Raw genomic sequence first — 22,702 nt, forward strand, 5'->3', positions numbered from 1 at the left:
ATTAGAATGGTATGTAATGGCAGTAATCAAGAAATAATATAATTGTGGCACTAAGTCATATGAATTAGAATGGTATGTAATGGCAGTAATCAAAGATTAATATAATTGTGGCACTAAGTCATATGAATTAGAATGGTATGTAATGGCAGTAATCAAGAAATAATATAATTGTGACACTAAGTCATATGAATTAGAATGGTATGTAATGGCAGTAATCAAGAAATAATATAATTGTGGCACTATGTCATATGAATTAGAATGGTATGTAATGGCAGTAATCAAGAAGTAATATAATTGTGGCACCATGTTATATGTATTAGAATGGTATGTAATGGCAGTAATCAAGGATTAATATAATTATGGCACTAAGTCATATGAATTAGAATGGTATGTAATGGCAGTAATCAAGAAGTAATATAATTGTGGCACCATGTTATATGTATTAGAATGGTATGTAATGGCAGTAATCAAGGATTAATATAATTGTGACACCATGGTATATGTATTAGAATGGTATGTAATGGCAGTAATCAAGAAGTAATATAATTGTGGCACCATGTTATATGTATTAGAATGGTATGTAATGGCAGTAATCAAGAAATAATATAATTGTGGCACTATGTCATATGAATTAGAATGGCATGTAATGGCAGTAATCAAGAAATAATATAATTGTGGCACTATGTCATATGAATTAGAATGGTATGTAATGGCAGTAATCAAGAAATAATATAATTGTGACACCATGGTATATGTATTAGAATGGCATGTAATGGCAGTAATCAAGGATTAATATAATTGTGGCACTATGTCATGAATTAGAATGGTATGTAATGGCAGTATCAAGAAATAATATAATTGTGGCACTATGTCATATGAATTAGAATGGTATGTAATGGCAGTAATCAAGAAATAATATAATTGTGGCACTATGTTATATGTATTAGAATGGTATGTAATGGCAGTAATCAAGGATTAATATAATTGTGGCACTATGTCATATGAATTAGAATGGTATGTAATGGCAGTAATCAAGAAATAATATAACTGTGGCACTAAGTCATATGAATTAGAATGGTATGTAATGGCAGTAATCAAGGATTAATATAACTGTGGCACTAAGTCATATGAATTAGAATAGTATGTAATGGCAGTAATCAAGAAATAATATAATTGTGGCACTATGTCATATGAATTAGAATGGTATGTAATGGCAGTAATCAAGAAATAATATAATTGTGGCACTATGTCATATGAATTAGAATGGCATGTAATGACAGTAATCAAGAAATAATATAATTGTGGCACTATGTCATATGAATTAGAATGGTATGTAATGGCAGTAATCAAGAAATAATATAATTGTGGCACTATGTTATATGTATTAGAATGGTATGTAATAGCAGTAATCAAGGATTAATATAATTGTGGCACTATGTCATATGAATTAGAATGGTATGTAATGGCAGTAATCAAGAAATAATATAATTGTGGCACTATGTCATATGAATTAGAATGGCATGTAATGACAGTAATCAAGAAATAATATAATTGTGGCACTATGTCATATGAATTAGAATGGTATGTAATGGCAGTAATCAAGGATTAATATAATTGTGGCACTAAGTCATATGAATTAGAATGGTATGTAATGGCAGTAATCAAGAAATAATATAACTGTGGCACTAAGTCATATGAATTAGAATGGTATGTAATGGCAGTAATCAAGGATTAATATAATTGTGACACTAAGTCATATGAATTAGAATGGTATGTAATGGCAGTAATCAAGAAATAATATAATTGTAGCACTATGTCATATGAATTAGAATGGTATGTAATGGCAGTAATCAAGAAATAATATAATTGTGGCACTATGTCATATGAATTAGAATGGTATGTAATGGCAGTAATCAAGGATTAATATAATTGTGGCACTAAGTCATATGAATTAGAATGGTATGTAATGGCAGTAATCAAGAAATAATATAACTGTGGCACTATGTTATATGTATTAGAATGGTATGTAATGGCAGTAATCAAGGATTAATATAATTGTGGCACTATGTCATATGAATTGGAATGGTATGTAATGGCAGCAATCAAAGATTAATATAATTGTGGCACTAAGTCATATGAATTAGAATGGTATGTAATGGCAGTAATCAAGGATTAATATAATTGTGACACTAAGTCATATGAATTAGAATGGTATGTAATGGCAGTAATCAAGAAATAATATAATTGTGGCACTATGTCATATGAATTAGAATGGTATGTAATGGCAGTAATCAAGAAATAATATAACTGTGGCACTAAGTCATATGAATTAGAATGGTATGTAATGGCAGTAATCAAGAAATAATATAATTGTGGCACTATGTTATATGTATTAGAATGGTATGTAATGGCAGTAATCAAGGATTAATATAATTATGGCACTATGTCATATGAATTAGAATGGTATGTAATGGCAGTAATCAAGAAATAATATAATTGTGGCACTATGTCATATGAATTAGAATGGTATGTAATGGCAGTAATCAAGAAATAATATAACTGTGGCACTAAGTCATATGAATTAGAATGGTATGTAATGGCAGTAATCAAGAAATAATATAATTGTAGCACTATGTCATATGAATTAGAATGGTATGTAATGGCAGTAATCAAGAAATAATATAATTGTGACACCATGTTATATGTATTAGAATGGTATGTAATGGCAGTAATCAAGGATTAATATAATTGTGGCACTATGTCATGAATTAGAATGGTATGTAATGGCAGTATCAAGAAATAATATAATTGTGGCACTATGTCATATGAATTAGAATGGTATGTAATGGCAGTAATCAAGAAATAATATAATTGTGGCACTATGTTATATGTATTAGAATGGTATGTAATGGCAGTAATCAAGGATTAATATAATTGTGGCACTATGTCATATGAATTAGAATGGTATGTAATGGCAGTAATCAAGAAATAATATAACTGTGGCACTAAGTCATATGAATTAGAATGGTATGTAATGGCAGTAATCAAGGATTAATATAACTGTGGCACTAAGTCGTATGAATTAGAATAGTATGTAATGGCAGTAATCAAGAAATAATATAATTGTGGCACTATGTCATATGAATTAGAATGGTATGTAATGGCAGTAATCAAGAAATAATATAATTGTGGCACTATGTTATATGTATTAGAATGGTATGTAATGGCAGTAATCAAGAAATAATATAATTGTGGCACTATGTCATATGAATTAGAATGGTATGTAATGGCAGTAATCAAGAAATAATATAATTGTGGCACTATGTCATATGAATTAGAATGGCATGTAATGACAGTAATCAAGAAATAATATAATTATGGCACTATGTCATATGAATTAGAATGGTATGTAATGGCAGTAATCAAGGATTAATATAATTGTGGCACTAAGTCATATGAATTAGAATGGTATGTAATGGCAGTAATCAAGAAATAATATAACTGTGGCACTAAGTCATATGAATTAGAATGGTATGTAATGGCAGTAATCAAGGATTAATATAATTGTGACACTAAGTCATATGAATTAGAATGGTATGTAATGGCAGTAATCAAGAAATAATATAATTGTGGCACTATGTTATATGTATTAGAATGGTATGTAATGGCAGTAATCAAGGATTAATATAATTGTGGCACTATGTCATATGAATTAGAATGGTATGTAATGGCAGTAATCAAGAAATAATATAATTGTGGCACTATGTTATATGTATTAGAATGGTATGTAATGTCAGTAATCAAGGATTAATATAATTGTGGCACTATGTCATATGAATTAGAATGGTATGTAATGGCAGTAATCAAGAAATAATATAACTGTGGCACTAAGTCATATGAATTAGAATGGTATGTAATGGTAGCCAAATAACTACCAAAGTACCAAACACTAGACTTCTTTCACTCACACCTATGTCAATAAATAACAAAGCGAATATAATCACTAATATCAAACACTCAGATCTTGTCCATTCACAATTATATCAATAGAAACAGAGCAGACATAACTACCAAACATCACAAACTAGATTTCTTCCATTCATGACTATATCAAATGAAATTATAGCAGAGATATAACCAAAAACTAATTTTCTTCCATTTACAGTAATACTATATCTAGTGAAACTGTAGCAGACACATAACTACCAATTAGTGAAAAATACCAGTAGATTTCTTCCACACACAGCTATGTCAAGTGAAATCATTGCAGATACATATCTACCAATTATTGAAAATTAAATTTCCTCAATTCGTAACCATGACAAGTACAACTGTAGCAGAGATGTAACTACCAAATACTAAAATTAAATCTTCTCTTTTCACAATCATATCAAGTGAAACTGGTGATTTTCTTTTAAAAACTTCATAATCAAAGAATTCATTCTCTCGCTCAAATACAAATTTTCAGTTATGTAATTAATTCCTTTACTTGTAGTACAGCATTCAAGGACCTACATGATCTTTATAAGTTGTTACCACCACTCCTACACTCATGGCCAATCAAAGGTGTGCAATTTTCACACATATCTAAGAGCAGGCTTCTAATTTTATAGAGATCCCAATAACCTGGTATTTTAAAACACAGCATACAATCTACTGTCACTTCTATTACAAGTATATTACAGGCATTTTCTTGTAAATATTGAACTGACAAGTTTTATTTCATATGCAAATACAAATGATTTTGTTTTGTATGTTGGCAGAGGAGAAGTTAAAATAACTTCATAATAACTCTCTGATTTTTAAAAGAATCAGTTTAAATTCAAAAAAGAAAAATGCTCAATGTAACAATTCAACGACATATGAGTGAAAGTTAATTCTGAGTTTAAACAATTAGAAAAGCGTGGAGAATTCAAAAAAGAAAAAGTTTGAAAAAAAAGAATCCAAATAGTGAAAATATAGATCTCAATGAATCTGAGTGACACCAAGATGTAAACAAAATAACATCCATTTAACTTATTAATCCTGTCAGCCACATTTATGTACCATGAGGTTGTTCCCTACTTTCAAGCTCTGTATTGTCAAGATCATTTACGATACACCATAGTGGGTGGTATTAAAGAAAAATAGCAAGATCTAGTTCTACAATGATACCAAATAGCAAGATGTAGTTCTACAATGATACTAAATAGCAAGATGTAGTTCTACAATGACACCAAATAGCAAGATGTAGTTCTACAATGATACCAAATAGCAAGATGTAGTTCTACAATGACACCAAATAGCAAGATGTAGTTCTACAATGATACCAAATAGCAAGATGTAGTTCTACAATGATACCAAATAAAGTTGACTTTCTGCTCGTATTACAAAATACAGTTACAAGAAAAACCTAAATTTTGAGACCTGACATTTTAGGCCAAAATTTTACTGGTATTGGAACCAGAGTTTGTGTCTGGATTTTAGATTTTTTGACCTGATATCTAAAGATGATCAGTTTAAACTGCACATGGGCAGATGAACCTTTAAAAAATGTAGGATCAGTTTGAGATTTGCATATGTATGAGCTATACAGAAAACAACATCCTTTATACATCTAGGCATCTTGCTACATATGCATGACCTATACAGAAAACAACATCCTTTATACATCTAGGCACCTTGCTACATGAAAATCTTAAGAAGCAGATGTATTTGGATGCATTCAAAATAAAAACCCAAATATGTGTTTCCTACCCACCCACCCCAATATATGGTGACAAAGAAAAGAATCTCCAGGAGGTAATGAGTAGCAGAACTAGAGCACTGAAATTGTGAAAACTATTTTTTGAGAGGAAAAATTGACATGCAAAATACATAGTTGAAAAGAAATGTAACTCTCTCAAATTTGCTGAAGGAAGATAACTCTGTGAAAACTTGCAAAATGAATGTAACAACAGCACAGATCTTTTGACCCCAAATCAAATTCTTCCTTACACTTAGTGCATGCCATCAAAAAGTTTGGTTGAGGCTTGTCATGCAGTGTTATTGCGTGGAAACCATTCTGTAATTCTTTCTGTCACAGTGATCTTTACCTTTGTCTATTTGGCTCCAAAATCAACAGGGTCCTTCCTTATAGCAAGTGCATGCCATCCACAAAGTGTGGTAACCATACTGATGAAGAACTAAAGTTATTGCGCTCAAACCTTTTTTTTTTTTAAGAGACCTTGACCTTTGACCTTTTTGTGTGAAAAACCCCAAAATCAAATGGGCGCTTTTCTTTGTCCCATGTGCAACCTATCCCACAAAGTCAGGTAACTCCTGATGATGGAGGACTTGACTTATTATGCAGAAAATATTTTCCATCTATCAGTCACAGTGACCTCGGCCTGTGAGGATTTCACGTGGATATTGATTGGATTGTTCCTTACCCTAAATGCAAGCCAGCCACAAAGCTTGATAACTGTAGATGGTGGACAACTAGAGTTATTTTGCCGAAACCAAATTGGTAACAGATGGAAGGATATATATAATACACTCTTGTCTTATGGAGGGTATCCATATATCTAAAAGAAAGTCTTCAACATTTGATAATAATAGTAATAATAACAACTTTATTTTCAGAGGATGACTCAGTTAGTTACACACAGGAACTAGTCACTGTTGAGGGGCTCTATGATGTACATATAAGACAAGCTTATAATATATTTACACACATATATATAAACATACAAACATATATATAAACATACATATATATAAACATACACACATATATATAAACATATATACACAATCATATACAGAGTTTATAAGCAAATGTGAAAATTGAATAACCCGTCTATATAAAACCCTCATAATGTATTTACAATCGTGCATGAAATATCCTGGGTATATCTTTGGATATTATGGTATACATGTTCATTATTTTTGTGTATGGTCTTACATATGGATAGGAGAAAATTATGCTGGCCCTTCCACTGACATGGGGTCATAAAATTGATGCATAAGACATATTAATTACCAAAAAAGATATTAATTACCATCAAACACTTTAGGGCCAGCATCTTCTACTTTCCTGTTTCTCAAAATACGGCCACCAAGATCATGGCCAACAACAGACTTGGCAAATTTGATGCCTTCCTCAATAATGTCATCTGTCACAATCTGAAGAAAAAAAAGAAGCACCTTTTATATCAACTGGTTCCAACAAGTAACAAGAATTTCTTTGAATGCTATGTCTCTTTTGATCCACTGCTGGATGATACAAAAAGAGACTCAGGTGGGACTAAAATTACTCATCTTGCTGACTTGTGATTAACAACTAAATTTGGAAAAATGAAAAATTTCTCTCCAGCCTACTTGAAAGGTGTTAAAACAACTTAATTAGAATTAAAGCCATGAGAGATATGGAAAATGGATACCAATAAATTAAAAGGCAAAGTTCTTTAAGTCTAACTATGAAAACATTGAACTGAAACTAAATTTGTTAAAATTACAAGTGTCAATCACGATGTTTAATAAGCACCAAGTTACTATATATATTGTGACCGCACTATAGAATGCTCTGTTATAGCATGAATTTGGATATAGCATGATCATGGTGTTGCTCCCAACATTTCATAAACTTATATGTATTTTTCTTGTAAATGAAAAAATGTTTTTTTCTTCATGCAAGCAGGAAAAATAACATGTATAAAGCATATTCAAGGATCACATTGGGCTTCAACAATGTTAAATATTGTGATTTTTTTTCTCCCTAATTGGCAATAAGATTTACCATGTGGGATTTTTTATTCTGCTACATTGTTGAGTGTTTAAACGATCTTTGTTTTGGAGTGGCAAAATTCAAAGGCGCCATGAAAGGAAGCCGCAAACTTGATATAAAATGCACAGGAATCTATCTACTGTTATATAAAGAAATTCCTTGTTCATATTGACCAAACAGCTTAACAGTACATTGTTATATCATAATCAGTTCATCCTGATATCTATCCTGAGCACTGTATGCTGTAAGATCTCCACTTTTTTTGTTGACATTTCTGGTAGTGGAGATCAACCGGATGAGGCCTTATCTCATAATGGATCTTTTGGATGAAATAGTGTGAACTATTGGCCACTCACAAGTAATTATTATATTTATTTAGACTGATCTTGGTATGCAGATGGTAAGTAAAACCTGTCTTCTTTTCACTCATAGAATTAAATCCTTCAGAACACTTAAATTATTTGTAGTAATTCCTGTCATAACAGAAAACCTGTGTATCCATTGTCTGTTGAGCTTTTTTAATTTCTGATGCATGCATGGAAAGCTGTATCACTCCACTACCAGAAATGTCAATGAAAAGGATGGAGATCTACTTGTTGGTCTATCCAGTAGTCATGCTACCAGGACTAGCTACAACCAACCAACTTTAGAAGGCAGGAACTATAACTGCTAAAATCAACCAAATGATTGCTGATTTCTTTTATTTAAATATGCCTGGAAATTTTTTTTTTGCTGAAACTTAGAAATAACTGATTAACTTTGAAGTACCAATTGTTCTGTAAATATACTAAGCAAAAGAAAAACATTCAGTCTCAATGTTCTACAATTATTTGATGTTACTGTGGCAATAAGAAACAGGCTTTTGTTTTCTCCTCCAAAGCGATTCTTCATTGGTGACATCGATAATACATGCACCCTTTATCAGAATGTGGGGTTAAATTAAAAAATGTAGGGGTCTCTGATGTGCAAATGGGGGTAAAAAGAAGCACTGATACTGGAATCATATTTTCCGCTATATGTCATTAAATGGTAATACACTGTCAATAAAGATGCAAGAAATGATATGATAGAATATTTGATATCGTAATGTTATCAACACACTGGTTATATTTGTGTGCATCAGGATGATGAAAGTATGAATGGAGTTTGGTAAAGAACAAGACAAGCATCTTTATTTCAAATCATTTCTTCCCTGGATTAATGTTAAAATATGCTAATTATAGCTATAGTATACAATAATGCATTAGTGTATGTGTACTAATATTCTGGGTGGACAAGTTGTATAGGCAATAGCTGATACTTATATAAAAACTTGTCCACCTGAGATATTAGACATGTACATATACAATAACTCTGTATTATAGTAAGTTACACATTGTGACATCAATGGCAATACATAGGTCAAATCGGGATAATAAGTACTATATACACTTGCTTATAAGTTAAGTCCAACTACAAAAAACATAGACCCCAATCTACTATCATAATCACACAATGCACTGGGAGATTGGGGTCTGTATTAATTGTTCTAATGAAAACAGGACATACTGAGAATAATTTATTCAAACTTATTCAAAACTCCATTCATTCTTTTCACAATAAAAGCTTTTTTGGCAATTCTGATGTGACCTGGTTCAAGAGTCAAAACTATCCCCACAAGACCTAACACAACTCAGACCATATTTAAAATGATAGTTTTAATAAAAACAGTAATCTTTCATGTAATGTTTGGTGTATACTTGCCTTATCTTTCACGTAATTTTGGGATATAATTGCCTTATCTTTCATGTAATTTTGGGGTATACTTGCCTTATCTTTCATGTAATTTTGGGGTATACTTGCCTTGTCTTTCATGTAATTTTGGGGTATACTTGCCTTGTCTTTCATGTAATTTTGGGCTATACTTGCCTTATCTTTCATGTAATTTTGGGGTATATTTGCCTTATCTTTCATGTAATTTTGGGGTATATTTGCCTTATCTTTCATGTAATTTTGGGGTATATTTGCCTTATCTTTCATGTATTTTCGAGGTATACTTGCCTTGTCTTTCATGTATTTTTGAGGTATACTTGCCTTATCTTTCATGTAATTTTGGGGTATACTTGCCTTGTCTTTCATGTAATTTTGGGGTATACTTGCCTTATCTTTCATGTAATTTTTGGGTATATTTGCCTTATCTTTCATGTAATTTTGGGCTATACTTGCCTTATCTTTCATGTAATTTTGGGCTATACTTGCCTTATCTTTCATGTAATTTTGGGCTATACTTGCCTTAGCTTTCATGTAATTTTGGGGCATACTTGCCTTTTGGGGTATACTTGCCTTATCTTTCGTGTAATTTTGGGGTGTACTTGCCTTGTCTTTCATGTAATTTTGGGCTATACTTGCCTTAGCTTTCATGTAATTTTGGGCTGTACTTGCCTTATCTTTCATGTAATTTTGGGCTATACTTGCCTTATCTATCATGTAATTTTGGGGTATACTTGCCTTGTCTTTCATGTAATTTTGGGGTGTACTTGCCTTGTCTTTCATGTCATTTTGGGGTGTACTTGCCTTGTCTTTCATGTCATTTTGGGGTGTACTTGCCTTGTCTTTCATGTCATTTTGGGGTATACTTGCCTTGTCTTTCATGTAATTTTGGGGTATACTTGCCTTATCTTTCATGTAATTTTGGGGTATACTTGCCTTATCTTTCATGTAATTTTGGGGTATACTTGCCTTGTCTTTCATGTAATTTTGGGGTATACTTGCCTTATCTTTCATGTAATTTTGGGGTGTACTTGCCTTGTCTTTCATGTAATCTTGGGCTATACTTGCCTTAGCTTTCATGTAATTTTGGGCTGTACTTGCCTTATCTTTCATGTAATTTTGGGCTATACTTGCCTTATCTATCATGTAATTTTGGGGTACACTTGCCTTGTCTTTCATGTAATTTTGGGGTGTACTTGCCTTGTCTTTCATGTAATTTTGGGGTATACTTGCCTTATCTTTCATGTATTTTTGATGTATACTTGCCTTGTCTTTCATGTAATTTTGGGGTATACTTGCCTTATCTTTCATGTAATTTTGGGGTATACTTGCCTTGTCTTTCATGTAATTTTGGGGTATACTTGCCTTATCTTTCATGTAATTTTGGGGTATATTTGCTTATCTTTCATGTAATTTTGGGGTATATTTGCCTTATCTTTCATGTATTTTTGAGGTATACTTGCCTTGTCTTTCATGTATTTTTGAGGTATACTTGCCTTATCTTTCATGTAATTTTGGGGTATACTTGCCTTATCTTTCATGTAATTTTGGGATATACTTGCCTTGTCTTTCATGTAATTTTGGGATATACTTGCCTTATCTTTCATGTAATTTTGGGGTATACTTGCCTTATCTTTCATGTATTTTTGACGTATACTTGCCTTGTCTTTCATGCAATTTTGGGGTATACTTACCTTATCTATCATGTAATTTTGGGGTATACTTGCCTTGTCTTTCATGTAATTTTGGGGTATACTTGCCTTATCTTTCATGTAATTTTGGGGTATACTTGCCTTGTCTTTCATGTAATTTTGGGGTATACTTGCCTTGTCTTTCATGTAATTTTGGGGTATACTTGCCTTATCTTTCATGTAATTTTGGGGTATACTTGCCTTGTCTTTCATGTAATTTTGGGGTATACTTGCCTTATCTTTCATGTAATTTTGGGGTATATTTGCCTTGTCTTTCATGTATTTTTGAGGTATACTTGCCTTGTCTTTCATGTATTTTTGAGGTATACATGCCTTATCTTTCATGTAATTTTGGGGTATACTTGCCTTATCTTTCATGTAATTTTGGGGTATACTTGCCTTAGCTTTCATGTAATTTTGGGGCATACTTGCCTTTTGGGGTATACTTGCCTTATCTTTCGTGTAATTTTGGGGTGTACTTGCCTTGTCTTTCATGTAATTTTGGGCTATACTTGCCTTAGCTTTCATGTAATTTTGGGGTGTACTTGCCTTGTCTTTCATGTAATTTTGGGGTGTACTTGCCTTGTCTTTCATGTCATTTTGGGGTATACTTGCCTTGTCTTTCATGTAATTTTGGGGTATACTTGCCTTATCTTTCATGTAATTTTGGGGTATATTTGCTTTATCTTTCATGTAATTTTGGGCTATACTTGCCTTATCTTTCATGTAATTTTGGGCTATACTTGCCTTATCTTTCATGTAATTTTGGGGCATACTTGCCTTTTGGGGTATACTTGCCTTATCTTTCATGTAATTTTGGGGTGTACTTGCCTTGTCTTTCATGTAATTTTGGGCTATACTTGCCTTAGCTTTCATGTAATTTTGGGCTGTACTTGCCTTATCTTTCATGTAATTTTGGGCTATACTTGCCTTATCTATCATGTAATTTTGGGGTACACTTGCCTTGTCTTTCATGTAATTTTGGGGTGGACTTGCCTTGTCTTTCATGTAATTTTGGGGTATACTTGCCTTGTCTTTCATGTAATTTTGGGGTATACTTGCCTTGTCTTTCATGTAATTCTGGGGTATACTTGCCTTGTCTTTCATGTAATTTTGGGGTATACTTGCCTTGTCTTTCATGTAATTCTGGGGTATACTTGCCTTGTCTTTCATGTAATTTTGGGGTATACTTGCCTTATCTTTCATGTAATTTTGGGGTATATTTGCCTTATCTTTCATGTAATTTTGGGGTATATTTGCCTTATCTTTCATGTATTTTTGAGGTATACTTGCCTTATCTTTCATGTAATTTTGGGGTATACTTGCCTTATCTTTCATGTAATTTTGGGGTATACTTGCCTTGTCTTTCATGTAATTTTGGGATATACTTGCCTTATCTTTCATGTAATTTTGGGGTATACTTGCCTTATCTTTCATGTAATTTTGGGGTATATTTGCCTTATCTTTCATGTAATTTTGGGGTATATTTGCCTTATCTTTCATGTATTTTTGAGGTATACTTGCCTTGTTTTTCATGTATTTTTGAGGTATACTTACCTTATCTTTCATGTAATTTTGGGGTATACTTGCCTTGTCTTTCATGTAATTTTGGGATATACTTGCCTTATCTTTCATGTAATTTTGGGGTATACTTGCCTTATCTTTCATGTATTTTTGACGTATACTTGCCTTGTCTTTCATGCAATTTTGGGGTATACTTACCTTATCTATCATGTAATTTTGGTGTATACTTGCCTTCTCTTTCATGTAATTTTGGGGTATACTTGCCTTGTCTTTCATGTAATTTTGGGGTATACTTGCCTTATCTTTCATGTAATTTTGGGGTATACTTGCCTTGTCTTTCATGTAATTTTGGGGTATACTTGCCTTGTCTTTCATGTAATTTTGGGGTATACTTGCCTTGTCTTTCATGTAATTTTGGTGTATACTTGCCTTATCTTTCATGTAATTTTGGGGTATACTTGCCTTGTCTTTCATGTAATTTTGGGGTATACTTGCCTTGTCTTTCATGTAATTTTGGGGTATACTTGCCTTGTCTTTCATGTAATTTTGGGGTATATTTGCCTTATCTTTCATGTATTTTTGAGGTACACTTGCCTTGTCTTTCATGTATTTTTGAGGTATACTTGCCTTATCTTTCATGTAATTTTGGGGTATACTTGCCTTATCTTTCATGTAATTTTGGGGCATACTTGCCTTGTCTTTCATGTAATTTTGAGGTATACTTGCCTTATCTTTCATGTAATTTTGGGCTATACTTGCCTTATCTATCAGGTAATTTTGGGGTATACTTGCCTTGTCTTTCATGTAATTTTGGGCTATACTTGCCTTATCTTTCATGTAATTTTGGGCTATGCTTGCCTTAGCTTTCATGTAATTTTGGGCTGTACTTGCCTTATCTTTCATGTAATTTTGGGCTATACTTGCCTTATCTATCAGGTAATTTTGGGGTATACTTGCCTTGTCTTTCATGTAATTTTGGGGTGTACTTGCCTTGTCTTTCATGTAATTTTGGGGTATACTTGCCTTATCTTTCATGTAATTTTGGGGTGTACTTGCCTTGTCTTTCATGTAATTTTGGGGTATAATTGCGTTATCATTCATGTAATTTTGGGGTATTCTTGCCTTATCTATCATGTAATTTTGGGGTATACTTGCCTTATCTTTCATGTAATTTTGGGGTATACTTGCCTTATCTTTCATGTAATTTTGGGCTATACTTGCCTTATCTATCATGTAATTTTGGGGTATACTTGCCTTGTCTTTCATGTAATTTTGGGGTGTACTTGCCTTGTCTTTCATGTAATTTTGGGGTATACTTGCCTTATCTTTCATGTAATTTTGGGGTGTACTTGCCTTGTCTTTCATGTAATTTTGGGGTATAATTGCCTTATCATTCATGTAATTTTGGGGTATTCTTGCCTTATCTATCATGTAATTTTGGGGTATACTTGCCTTATCTTTCATGTATTTTTGACATATACTTGCCTTGTCTTTCATGCAATTTTGGGGTATACTTACCTTATCTATCATGTAATTTTGGGGTATACTTGCCTTGTCTTTCATGTAATTTTGGGGTATACTTGCCTTATCTTTCATGTAATTTTGGGGTATACTTGCCTTGTCTTTCATGTAATTTTGGGGTATACTTGCCTTGTCTTTCATGTAATTTTGGGGTATACTTGCCTTATCTTTCATGTAATTTTGGGGTATATTTGCCTTGTCATTCATGTATTTTTGAGGTATACTTGCCTTGTCTTTCATGTATTTTTGAGGTATACTTGCCTTATCTTTCATGTAATTTTGGGGTATACTTGCCTTATCTTTCATGTAATTTTGGGGTATACTTGCCTTATCTTTCATGTAATTCTGGGGTATACTTGCCTTGTCTTTCATGTAATTTTGGGGTATACTTGCCTTATCTTTCATGTAATTTTGGGGTATATTTGCCTTATCTTTCATGTATTTTTGAGGTATACTTGCCTTATCTTTCATGTAATTTTGGGGTATACTTGCCTTATCTTTCATGTAATTTTGGGGTATACTTGCCTTGTCTTTCATGTAATTTTGGGATATACTTGCCTTATCTTTCATGTAATTTTGGGGTATACTTGCCTTATCTTTCATGTAATTTTGGGGTATATTTGCCTTATCTTTCATGTAATTTTGGGGTATATTTGCCTTATCTTTCATGTATTTTTGAGGTATACTTGCCTTGTCTTTCATGTATTTTTGAGGTATACTTACCTTATCTTTCATGTAATTTTGGGGTATACTTGCCTTGTCTTTCATGTAATTTTGGGATATACTTGCCTTATCTTTCATGTAATTTTGGGGTATACTTGCCTTATCTTTCATGTTTTTTTGACGTATACTTGCCTTGTCTTTCATGCAATTTTGGGGTATACTTACCTTATCTATCATGTAATTTTGGTGTATACTTGCCTTGTCTTTCATGTAATTTTGGGGTGTACTTGCCTTGTCTTTCATGTAATTTTGGGGTGTACTTGCCTTGTCTTTCATGTAATTTTGGGGTATACTTGCCTTATCTTTCATGTAATTTTGGGGTATACTTGCCTTGTCTTTCATGTAATTTTGGGGTATACTTGCCTTGTCTTTCATGTAATTTTGGGGTATACTTGCCTTGTCTTTCATGTAATTTTGGGGTATACTTGCCTTGTCTTTCATGTAATTTTGGGGTATATTTGCCTCATCTTTCATGTAATTTTGGGGTATATTTGCCTTATCTTTCATGTAATTTTGGGGTATATTTGCCTTATCTTTCATGTATTTTTGAGGTACACTTGCCTTGTCTTTCATGTATTTTTGAGGTATACTTGCCTTATCTTTCATGTAATTTTGGGGTATACTTGCCTTATCTTTCATGTAATTTTGGGGCATACTTGCCTTGTCTTTCATGTAATTTTGAGGTATACTTGCCTTATCTTTCATGTAATTTTTGGGTATATTTGCCTTATCTTTCATGTAATTTTGGGCTATACTTGCCTTATCTTTCATGTAATTTTGGGCTATACTTGCCTTAGCTTTCATGTAATTTTGGGGCATACTTGCCTTTTGGGGTATACTTGCCTTATCTTTCATGTAATTTTGGGGTGTACTTGCCTTGTCTTTCATGTAATTTTGGGCTATACTTGCCTTAGCTTTCATGTAATTTTGGGCTGTACTTGCCTTATCTTTCATGTAATTTTGGGGTATACTTGCCTTGTCTTTCATGTAATTTTGGGGTGTACTTGCCTTGTACTTGCCTTGTCTTTCATGTAATTTTGGGGTATACTTGCCTTGTCTTTCATGTAATTTTGGGGTATACTTGCCTTGTCTTTCATGTAATTTTGGGGTATACTTGCCTTACCTTTCATGTAATTTTGGGGTATATTTGCTTTATCTTTCATGTAATTTTGGGGTATACTTGTCTTATCTTTCATGTAATTTTGGGCTATACTTGCCTTATCTTTCATGTAATTTTGGGCTATACTTGCCTTAGCTTTCATGTAATTTTGGGGCATACTTGCCTTTTGGGGTATACTTGCCTTGTCTTTCATGTAATTTTGGGGTGTACTTGCCTTGTCTTTCATGTAATTTTGGGCTATACTTGCCTTAGCTTTCATGTAATTTTGGGCTGTACTTGCCTTATCTTTCATGTAATTTTGGGCTATACTTGCCTTATCTATCAGGTAATTTTGGGGTATACTTGCCTTGTCTTTCATGTAATTTTGGGGTGTACTTGCCTTGTCTTTCATGTAATTTTGGGGTATACTTGCCTTATCTTTCATGTAATTTTGGGGTGGACTTGCCTTGTCTTTCATGTAATTTTTGGGGTATAATTGCCTTATCATTCATGTAATTTTGGGGTATTCTTGCCTTATCTATCATGTAATTTTGGGGTATACTTGCCTTATCTTTCATGTAATTTTGGGGTATACTTGCCTTATCTTTCATGTAATTTTGGGCTATACTTGCCTTATCTATCATGTAATTTTGGGGTATACTTGCCTTGTCTTTCATGTAATTTTGGGGTGTACTTGCCTTGTCTTTCATGTAATTTTGGGGTATACTTGCCTTATCTTTCATGTAATTTTGGGGTGTACTTGCCTTGTCTTTCATGTAATTTTGGGGTATAATTGCCTTATCATTCATGTAATTTTGGGGTATTCTTGCCTTATCTATCATGTAATTTTGGGGTATACTTGCCTTATCTTTCATGTAATTTTGGGCTATACTTGCCTTATCTTTCATGTAATTTTGGGGTATAATTGCCTTATCTATCATGTAATTTTGGAGTATACTTGCCTTATCTTTCATGTAATTTTGGGGTATACTTGCCTTAGCTTTCATGTAATTTTGGGGTATACTTGCCTTAGCTTTCATGTAATTTTGGGGTATACTTGCCTTATCCAATATTCCTAGCTTAATGGCTTCCTCTGCCATCACGTGTCTCCCAGAGGTGATCATGTCAATTGAACTTTTCACTCCTATTAACCTTGGCAATCTCTGGGTGCCACCAGCTCCTGGCAAAATGCCTATCTGAACTTCTGGAAATCCCACCCTGAAAATAAAGAAACAAAATTGCAAAAGCATACCACAACTCAAAACTATCAAGAAAGTTAAAATAATGTTCTGATTTTGCAAAAATCACAAATTAGTTGTCTTTTAACCACATTTATTTAATTATATGATTTTACTAAAGAATAAATCCTTCTCCATTGTTTTTGAAAATGACAATACCAGTCATGGTAATAAATACTGCATTTAAGCAAATGATAAAGTAACCTGTAGTCTTAACACTCTTGTCACATCAAGAAGCCGGCCTGAAACTAAAAAGCTGATGACTGTATGGCAGCTGTATTGCTACAAAATATTACGACACTTTTCTAAAAACTATTATCATTATTATTGTTATTATTATTTAATCAAAGTAATTACATGCTACTGCCTGTTCATGTATAAATGCAGTAGACTGTAAGTAACAACCACAGGAGTATAAATGTTCTACTTGTGTGATTTTGTGCAGTTCCTACAAACTGTGGAAAGAGAGACCTCGCACACTCAAATATAACAAGGGTCATTTGTTGATGAGCAAATCTGCTACCAAGAGGTATCCATAGATGAAACATAACAAAGACCATAATGACCAAAAAGTAGCATTGTGCAACATTTAGGGCAAGCAGGAAAAACTAACATTTTCAATGACAGGAGATCAAAAGACAGGTTCCACCTCCCACCTCTTCTGTGGCATGGTTATACATTTTGAAGCATTGTTATGTTGAATAAAATACAACACAAAGGTAACTCAGTTTGGTGCATGACACATTGCTCATCCAAAATATTGCTCACACTGCAACTTCAAAACCTAGATATGACTCTTGAGTAATGCTGAATGACTTCTTAAAGTACATCACAGTAATCTGGTCTTTGTGTGTACACGTCACTTTATCACAAGACAGCCACACTGCAGGTTTGCTTTTCATATGTGTGTCAAGTTAACTGTATACATGTATGTGAAATTCATTTAATATCCACTGAATGAAAAGAGAGTATTCAAGAATGTTCAACAACAAACAAAACTGCAGTTTTCAAATGTCTTGTGTTTCAGTCGTGAAGTTTTTTATTCGATATAAATAACTGAGCTTGACTGTGCGTGGTGTTTTCTTTAATACTGGACCAGACAGAAAGAATGGGTCAACTGATGCACACATGATACAAGAATGGATGAAAAGTAAGACAGTAAAAGCAGTCGTGGAATTTAATGGCATATCAGCACAATATTGGCTACTGGACATACTTACTTATAAAGTCCAGTCCACCTGCAAACTACAAAGACTCGCTGTCACGTAAAGCACCAAAAATTTGGATCAATGCATTCTGTTTGGAAAAATAAGCAGAACAAACAATACAGACCCTAATCTGCTGGCATATTATGCAATGGCAAGTCAGGATCTATGTTGTTTGCAGTTGGACTCGGCTTTTAAGTGAGTAAATATGGTATATGTCGCTGATGAAAAGTAAGCTAAAAAATGTAAATATAGAGAATTTGAAAAACATTTGGAAGATATACATTAAGTGCTAAATAAAAAAACTCAAAAGGCAAAGATGTTAAAATTACAATTTATACTTGCTTGAAAGTCAAGTCCCTCTGCAAACAACATAGATCTTGATCTGCCGTAGCATAATGCACATGCAGAACAGGGTATATGTTGTTTACGTCTACTGATTACTCCTTACAAACTGTACAGACCGGAAGTGCCAGTGCATTATGCGGATCTGGGTCAGTGCAGTCTGCAGTTGGACTCATAAGTGAGTATATATGATAGGTAAAACATATTAAATCCATAAGTCATATGAAAAGTTAAGGGATTGGTAGAAGAAGAAAAAAAGACCACAAACCTGCAAGAGGGGGTTCCAATTCTATAATGACAAAACAGAGCCACCTCAAGGCCACCACCTAGAGCTGTACCCGCAATGGCAGCCACTACTGGTTTTGAGCTTTCATCTGCCAGTCTACAAGCATCCGTTATCCATGGTTCTTACAAATGAAAGCAAAAAAGAAAAGTCTATGTAAGATACAGGTCAATAGGGAAACAAAATGACTTACAGAAGTTAGGAGCAGATGATACGTAACCATATTTCTTTTACATTTTTCTTTTACATTTTTTTTTACAGCTTTTGATGAAAAATATTTGTAGCAAATAATGTTGCTGACAAAGTTCTAACTTTATATCAATTTTATTAAAGAAATGGCCTCACCTGATGAAGAAAATATATTTATCATTGGGGGCGGGGGCTCATCATAAGCAATGATTTCCAAAAGGGGATCACTGTATTTCTGTGTGGAAACATTTTGATCAATTTAAACAGCACAACATATATACAAGCTGGCTAAATTGTGACCATTTAGCAAGGAGCATACAGTAAATTTGTGCTGACACACTGAGAGAAGACGACAAAAAGTGAGATAAAATGAACAACATTGTTATGTCAACAAGAAAAACACTGAAAAGTCATGATGATTAAATCAGTAATTACCCCTCACGATCATCATCATCATCATCACCATCATCATCTTCTTCTACCTCAAATGGCAGTAGTTCAATTGCTGGCTGAGGGTTGTACTCATCATCTAAAGATACATGCCTAGGCCAGCACAGATTGGCTGCCTCATTGTTTCCTTCAGTCCAATGCTCCTTGGCATAATCTAACCAATAGTGTGTCTAAAGTACTGTTAAAACCCACAAAAAACAACAAGAGTCCCTGGCTAAAAAGAACTTAAAGAAAATCATAGTAAGACCACATTCTCCTTTTAATTTTGGAGTGTTGAAACTATGTTTGTTATCTTCAGCAAACACAAGATTTTCAAATTACTAGCTGTGGTGAACATACTGGATGTCAACTTCATAACTTTTTCATTATGCATCATAAGATATGACTTTCCATTTTGGAGGAGCAATTATTACAACATTTTCAAATGCCATGATGCCATTTGATATCATAATGGCAAGATTTCTATTTAGTACTAACCAGATATCAATAATGATATGACCAGCCATCTACAGACGTAGCGATAACAAATTTTCATAATGGCCATTGTGATAGCCCTATTAGCCAGATTGGCATCATTTTCATTTAGAACCAACTGGACATCATAAGAAGTCTTACAGTGAATACATCATGCTGATATGACCATTCATTCAGGAGAAATAGTGATAACAAGATTTTCAAGAAAGCCACTGTAGCAGACATAAGGAATCTGAAAGACAAAACTATATATCATAAGAAATTGTTTAGTAAAAACTGCATAGTGATATGACCATCTCAGGAGGAGTAGTATTACGAGCATTTTTTCAAGATGGCCACTCTTGTGGTCATATTGGACAACAAATGAACACCACTTTTAGCATGGACCAATTATACATCCCAAAAGGTTGTGTGGTTAAAACACCATGGCAATACAGTATTACTTTTTATTCAGGAGGATTAGCAACAACACGATTTTCAAAATGGACGTCAGATCAGTACCATTTTCATTTATGATCGACTTAACATCATAAGAAGTCTTTTAGTGAAAACCCTATGTTCATACAACCACACATTCAGGAGTAGTAGTTATATCATGATATTCAACATGGCTGCTGTGGTGATAGACTGGCACCATTTTCATTTTTGACCAACTACCATTTTCAAGAGAGGTTGCTCATTTCATGCAAATAATATGAAATTAAAATGTTTTACATAACATTATTTGCTACACTGTTCTTGAAATAGCTTTAAAATAAATGGTAAATCTTGTATCACTACTACATCATAAAATGTCCTTTGGAGAAAACTACATGACAATATGACTTTCAAATTGGTACCATTTTTATTTGGGACCAGCCAGACAACATAAGAAGTCTTTCAGTGAAAACCCTATCTTGATAATACCATCCATTCAGGAGTAGCAGCAATAACAGGCCTCTGTGGTGGCAATATTGGATGTCCAAGTGATGTACTTTTCATTTAGGACCAATTACACCATGGGATGAATGTGTGTGGAAAGCTTCAAGGTAATCCAGACAGATGACAGATGATGGACAATAGAAATTTCAATAATCTCTTCTGTTCTATGACTGGTAAAGCTAAAATCAAATTTTCTTTTCTTCCACATTGTTATATATATTTGATTTAATTTATATTTGATTTAATTTAATTGTTTGTTTGAAAGTTTTAATTTTTTTAATTTTCATTACATGTTATAATAGTGTAATTTTGCTTACTGGAATTTGAAATTTTCCAATTTGACAGTCAGCACATTGTCTGTTTTACCCATTGAGGGCATTAATTTATTACTTGGCAATGACCTAGCTGGAGACAAGATTGTGGTTAATCCACCTGTAACTGACAAGCCGTGCTTGGATCAGAATTTTGATACAATTCCTAGCTTGTGCAGTCACCAGAGCTATGACAAATTATTTTCCAGATGTTCCTCCAAGAACAAAGAAAATCTTCCATGACACTGAAATTGCAAACTTCCAAACCTGTGAAACAACATCCATACAGGATGAACCCTCTCAAACAGGAATACTTGAAAAAAGAAATTCAGTCTTTGCTGGAGAATGATTTCATAGAGCCCAGTAAAAGTGACGGGTGTTCACCATGTGTACTTGTTCTGAAACCAGTTAAAACTTTCCATATATGCACTGATTATAGGAAGGTGAACAATGTGACAAAAACAGATTCATTTCCATAACCAAGAATTGATGATGGTATTGATAAGACTGGGAATGCCAAGTATGTCACCAAATTTGATATTCTGAAAGGATTTGGTCAAACTCTAATGATGGAAAGTGCAAAGGAAATTTTGGCAATCATGACTCCAGATAGACTTTATCAAAATAAAAAGATGCCATTTGGGATGAAAGGGTTGCCAAGTATTTTTCAATGTCTCATGAATACGATTACCTCTGGTCTAGACAATGGTGATGCTTACATTGATGATGTCATCATCTACAACAACACCTGGAAATAACGTTTAGTGACAATTCTGAAATTCTGTGACAGACTCATAGATGGAAGTTTGACAATTAATTTATCCAAAAGTGAGTTCTGCCGTGCTAGTGTAACTTTTCTAGGACATAGCATTGGACATGGACAAGTTAAACTTATAGATGCTAAGGTCAAGGCTATCTCTGAATTCCCTGTGCCTGTTAGTAAAAAGCAACTGATACAATTTTTAGGTATGGCTGGATACTATCAATTGTTCCAATTTTTCTATGATTGCTGAACCTCTGAGAAGTTTACTGAGCTAGAAATACAATTTCCTTTGGACTGAAAAATGTCAGGAGGCTTTTGACAAGTTAAAAGCTATACTTAAAAGCATGCCAGTTCTGACAGATCCGAATTTCAGCCAATCAGTTAAATTGTCTGATGATGCAAGTGATGTTGGGGTTGGAGAAGTACTGATTCAAGAAGACAAAAATGGTGTTGATCATCCAGTGTTTTT

At 33.4% G+C, this 22,702-nt stretch overlaps 1 protein-coding gene across 1 annotated transcript in view; it reads right to left on the reverse strand.

Moving 5' to 3' along the window:
- LOC149776340 (peroxisomal bifunctional enzyme-like) overlaps window positions 1-22,702 on the reverse strand; it is a 68,290-nt gene that overhangs the window by 40,963 nt on the left and 4,625 nt on the right. Inside the window, exons 3-5 of the mRNA XM_089942859.1 lie at window positions 19,111-19,249; window positions 17,116-17,272; window positions 7,023-7,146 (exon numbers count right to left, since the gene is read on the reverse strand). Coding sequence (XP_089798985.1) covers window positions 7,023-7,146; window positions 17,116-17,272; window positions 19,111-19,249 — 420 coding nt within the window. The remainder of the gene's footprint in view (window positions 1-7,022; window positions 7,147-17,115; window positions 17,273-19,110; window positions 19,250-22,702) is intronic.

Source organism: Sinohyriopsis cumingii, chromosome 18, assembly GCF_028554795.1.
Source record: "Sinohyriopsis cumingii isolate HCF-2022 chromosome 18, ASM2855479v2, whole genome shotgun sequence".
NCBI lineage: Eukaryota > Metazoa > Mollusca > Bivalvia > Unionida > Unionidae > Sinohyriopsis > Sinohyriopsis cumingii.